The sequence below is a fragment of the Micropterus salmoides genome, unplaced genomic scaffold, assembly GCF_014851395.1.
Source record: "Micropterus salmoides isolate LMB-PRFRI ecotype aquatic unplaced genomic scaffold, ASM1485139v1 Ms_hic_scaffold_2661, whole genome shotgun sequence".
Classification (NCBI taxonomy): Eukaryota; Metazoa; Chordata; class Actinopteri; order Centrarchiformes; family Centrarchidae; genus Micropterus; species Micropterus salmoides.
The window spans coordinates 23,787-28,383 of record NW_024041886.1 but is presented as its reverse complement, the minus strand read 5'-3'; the positions used below and the strand labels follow the sequence as shown (position 1 = coordinate 28,383).

At 42.1% G+C, this 4,597-nt stretch overlaps 1 protein-coding gene across 1 annotated transcript; it reads right to left on the bottom strand.

Annotated features, from left to right (window-relative positions):
• Positions 1–510: 510 nt before the first annotated feature.
• On the bottom strand, positions 511–4,232 carry LOC119919313 (CCN family member 1-like). Its single transcript, XM_038739728.1, has 3 exons — positions 3,543–4,232; positions 2,918–3,147; positions 511–1,258 (listed from the first exon to the last, which is right to left on the bottom strand). Exons 1-3 carry the CDS (start codon positions 3,766–3,768, stop codon positions 971–973), a joined length of 744 nt encoding a protein of 247 aa, XP_038595656.1. The 5' UTR covers positions 3,769–4,232; the 3' UTR covers positions 511–970.
• Between the last annotated feature and the right edge of the window lie 365 nt (positions 4,233–4,597).

The following is a 4,597-nucleotide window of genomic DNA, read 5'->3' as shown; positions in this document are numbered from 1 at the left end:
ACAGGTTATAGAGTGAAACTGCTACGTAGCAGACGTTATACATTAATATAAAGGAATTATAAAACAGAAATAAACTATATTTAGTGGAGCAGTGCTGAGGATGAAATTAGAGTTTAAGAGTCTGATAGCTTGGGGGAGAAAGCTGCTCTGCAGTCTGGTGGTGCAGCAGCAGAAACTTCTATATCTCTTCCCAGAAGGCAGCAGGGTGAACAGGCTGTGGCTGGGTGGGTACTGTCCTTTAGTATCCTTTGGGCTCTGCAGGCACCTCACTGATATCACTGCTCAGGAGATGGGTACCAATGATCTTCTGAGCAGTTTGAATCACCCGCTGCAGAGCCCTCTGGTCCTGGGCCGTGCACATCCCATGTTAGTGATGTTTCCAGTCAGGATGCTTTCTGTTACTCCTCTGTAAAAGCTGACAAGAACTTGGCACGGGAATTTGGCCTTCTTAAGCTTCCTCAAGAAGAGAAGAGAAAAAGGCCTTTTGTGTACGTAGAGAAAGTCTCAGATCTTTGAGTTCAGCTCATGATGAATGGGGGCAAAAACAAAAGTGTTGCGTTTATAATTTTGTTCAGTGTATTTAATCTCAGTACAAATCTTTGCCAAAGAGTGGACAGGATTCAAATCGGAAAAATATGGTGATATAAGAATTTGTAGGAGCATGGAAATTAAATAATATGAGGTAAAATGTGAATGAGGTTACCTTTTTGTTTTTAAATCTGGATACAGATTACTGCATAAATCTTAGTACATACTTTCAAATCTGAGTGCACATTTACATTACTCTGTACATATTCTCAACAGCTCGTGTCAAATGGCAAGTTTCACATCCTGATTGTAATCTTTCCAAAATTATGAAACACTGGCTTCACTTCCTGCACAGCCACATTATCATGTTTGATCATTTTCATCCTGTAGTTTCCTCATGACGGGACCTGCCCATCTTCTTGTATCTGGATGCATAAGCACCTCACAGCCAGGACAGGAAACTTTGGTCAGCTGTGGCTGGGGACTGCCGGCAGGTGGAGATGCTGCAGGAGCAAGACTCGATCATCATCACCTGCTGCTGGGTTAGCCTGCCTTGAGGGCAGCGGAAAACCATCCGCACAGTCCTTGTGTGGGATGGGCTGCAGCAGCGTCCCTCTAGACACGTCAAGGCACAGAACCTGGGACGGTAGGCTCTGGTGCTCCAGCAGCCCTGGTGTTCAAGCTTAATGGACACAGGTGAAATGTGGCTGCTCTCGCACACCCCCGAACCCTGAAACATATATAAAGTGACAGGCAAAACTGTAATCATGTTTTTTTTCTTGTTGCATGTCCAGTGATGTGTTGCCATTTGTAGTTTGACATGTGTTTTAACATTCAAAATTTGGCCCATTCTTATCCTGGATTATGGCACAACTGGTTTACTTTAATAGATGGATATCTAAAACACATAAAGGCCCATGTGTGAGCTATGACATGAAAATTGGCCCAGAGCCCAACCCAAGAGATGTAAATAGGTTGGGCCCCATTGTGGTCGGGCTGAAATGCAAGGCTCTATTTTATAGGCTATCTATAGATTTAATTACTCATGTGTTGATTGAGAAGCTAAACAGATCTGCTGCAGGCTGCTTGGTCATCACTTTAATAAATAAAAAAAAAAAGCTCCATTAAGTTATTTTTCTAAATTAACTTAATAAAGAAACAAAAAGAAATATAACAACTTAATAAAGTGCTGGTGAATTTAGGAAAATTATTCATTGCTCTGTGTTCCAGGGTCCTGGTGTTGTGTATGCTGGCTGACTTGGCTTACTCAGAATCTTGAATGGAAGAGAGTCCTTATCAGTGTTATCACCACCCGCCCCCATGCCTTTCCTGTTATGACAAGTCAAGCATTCTACTGAGGAAAAGGTATGTCATGAGATCAATTCATTTTAAGAGCCATCATAACCTGAATGTGTCTCTGTGAAAAATGCTTTTAAGAAATGAAAAAAAAGAAATTGGAAAAGGAAATTAAAACCACAAATGAAATAAACAAATATGTCTCCAGAAAAGGAAGTTTTATAACAGCTACATGAAGTTTAATTAATAAAAAGTCATTGAATTATTTCCTTAGATATTGGTTCTTTATATATACTGTATTTTATAATCTTTCCATTTGGTTTTCTCTTTTGTATGGAAGCCCTAAGCGTCCATCGATTCAAATATTTTTTCCTGTGATAACAGGATCATGATCTCGAGATAACAAACCATAGCTGAATACAGGGGTCGGCAGATTTTTTTGAGTTACTGGTGAGCTCAGTTGGTAGAGTGCAGGACTTGTAGTCCATGAACTGCAGGTTTGACCCCTGCTGTTTTTTATCATCCTCTTCAACAAAGTTGTTATGAAGAGATTCAGGGGAACCCAATCACACATTTCCAGATGGCTATTTCAAAGGTCGTCAGGAAATGTGTAACGTTAAATGGATTCCCCAGACTGAGAAGTGGATGAATTTCCTCTGCTTGGAAATGATGGGGAAATGGAAAGTTCATAGGTCGATGGATAAGGGCCCAATCGCCGGGATGCACACAGTCTAGCATGTGCTTAATTGTGAGCACTTGAAACAGTCTCTTTATAAGAACTTTGTTGAAGAGGAATATGAAAAAGATAAAAAAAATAGACAGAAATTGATTACCAGTGAGGATCAATCACACAACTCTATGATAATGAGTCCTATGCTCTACCAACAGAACTAATGAGTGACACTGAAGACCACAGTGAAATTATCATTAAGAAATGTTCCTGCCCACCCCTGTGTTAACTACTGTTTTGTTATCTCGAGATATGGAGAAAATTATCTTTTATGAATAGTATACGTTCTTGGGTAGAACTTTACTTTGAAATGTATTAACAAGTGTTTGATCAGTGGAGCTTAGTAATGTGTGCTGATTGTACCGTCTGCAGCATTCGGAGCCCCGGCAGCATTGATGGGCATGTCCTGACATGGCACAGTCTGGTCTCAGTCTGCAGGCGACAAGCCCAGTTTCTGGTTGTGGTGCGCGTGGAGACACCTGGGCCACAGCTGTGGGAGCATGGGCTCCAATCTGAGGTCCACTCGATACAGTTGGAGATCGAGCCAAACGTCGGGCCGAACAGCCCACCCCTGTAGTCCTGACGTGTCTGCTCTGCTGGAAAGAAACACAGAAGAGGAAAACATTTGCTGTGTTCATCAAGCTGAAACTTGTTTGAAGTGGACTGCTTTGATGAGAACTCGTGAGTCAGAAAGTTCATATGCACTGAAATGTGGTAAACTGCTGCTCAGATGAGGTCAGCTAGCTAAGAATAGTGCCCACAGATGTTTCGTGTATATGTTTGACATTCCTGACACCTCTTTGGTATTGAAATCTGTTTATTTTTGACACAACCGAGATGAAAATGTCTCTGCAGTCTTCAGAGTAGCTATATTTGATGCTTTTACTATTTCACAAGTCTTAACAGCCTGACTTGATATTGCACTTATAATTCTTATAATTCTGAGTCATCTTTGTTGTTTGTTCATGTAGATCCTCAACCACATTACCTGCGGATGGATTTGAGGAAATGTTGTTGTCCACGCTGTCACACACCCACTCTTTGCAGCAGCGCCCTGGTAGTCTCACCAGCCGAGGTTTGAGGCACTTATCAGTGGGCCTCTTCAGATCATCACTGCACAGGGGCACGCAGGTCACCCCTCCTCCCAGACAGTGGCAGAGCTTGGCACAGGAAGGTTGAAATATCTGTCCCTCCTCCAGCCTCCTGCCATTCATCTCACAGCCCAGCTCATTCCGACCTGATCACAGCAAAGGGAGGATGACTTGGAGACGATGGAATGTTTTGTCGGTGAAAAAGATTTGGCTTGCTACATTAATGCTGTGCCAAGCATGGGATGAGTTCTGTGAAACAAAACAAGTAACAGCTACAGCTAGCTAACCAGTAAAACAGTTCACTGTAACCCAAATACAATTTCGGATCAGGTTTACTGTTATTAATCATTGGTAACGTCAGATCAACATAATGTTTGCAATTGAGATTCTTATAACTGGAAGTCATGGGAAGGGAGGGGCCGCTGTGAGATGTAGCGATCATAAGTTACTTGTATCCTAGACAGTGTTGGGCAGTAACGCGTTACTGTAATAATATTACTTTTCCCAGTAACTAAGTTGTGTAACTAATTACTTTTTAAAAACAGTAATATTATTACAGTTACTAACGCTGCGTTACTCGTTACTGAACGCACCATCCTTGACGTAAATCCACGACTGTGCGGCAGCTCAGCAGGACTTTGTTGTTCATGTCCACTAATAGCCAAACACTAAAGGAAGAAAGTAGAACTAGGGGGAGAGGCGTTGTTTCCACAGCTGTAAGTAGCTGCTGCCATTATTGTGTCACAGTCTGATGCAAATAAAATTGTCGTCTAGTCTAAACTCTGTGCGACCAGCAAAAACCTTTCAACCGTGAACATTTCTACATCTGATTTATTGAAGCATCTGCTGAAGCAGCACAGCGACGTGAAACTTACAGAAAGAAACCCCAGCAGCTGCTGTCACTGATGCTTGGACTCATCAGGAGAGAGTGGCGTTAACGCAACGTTTTGTA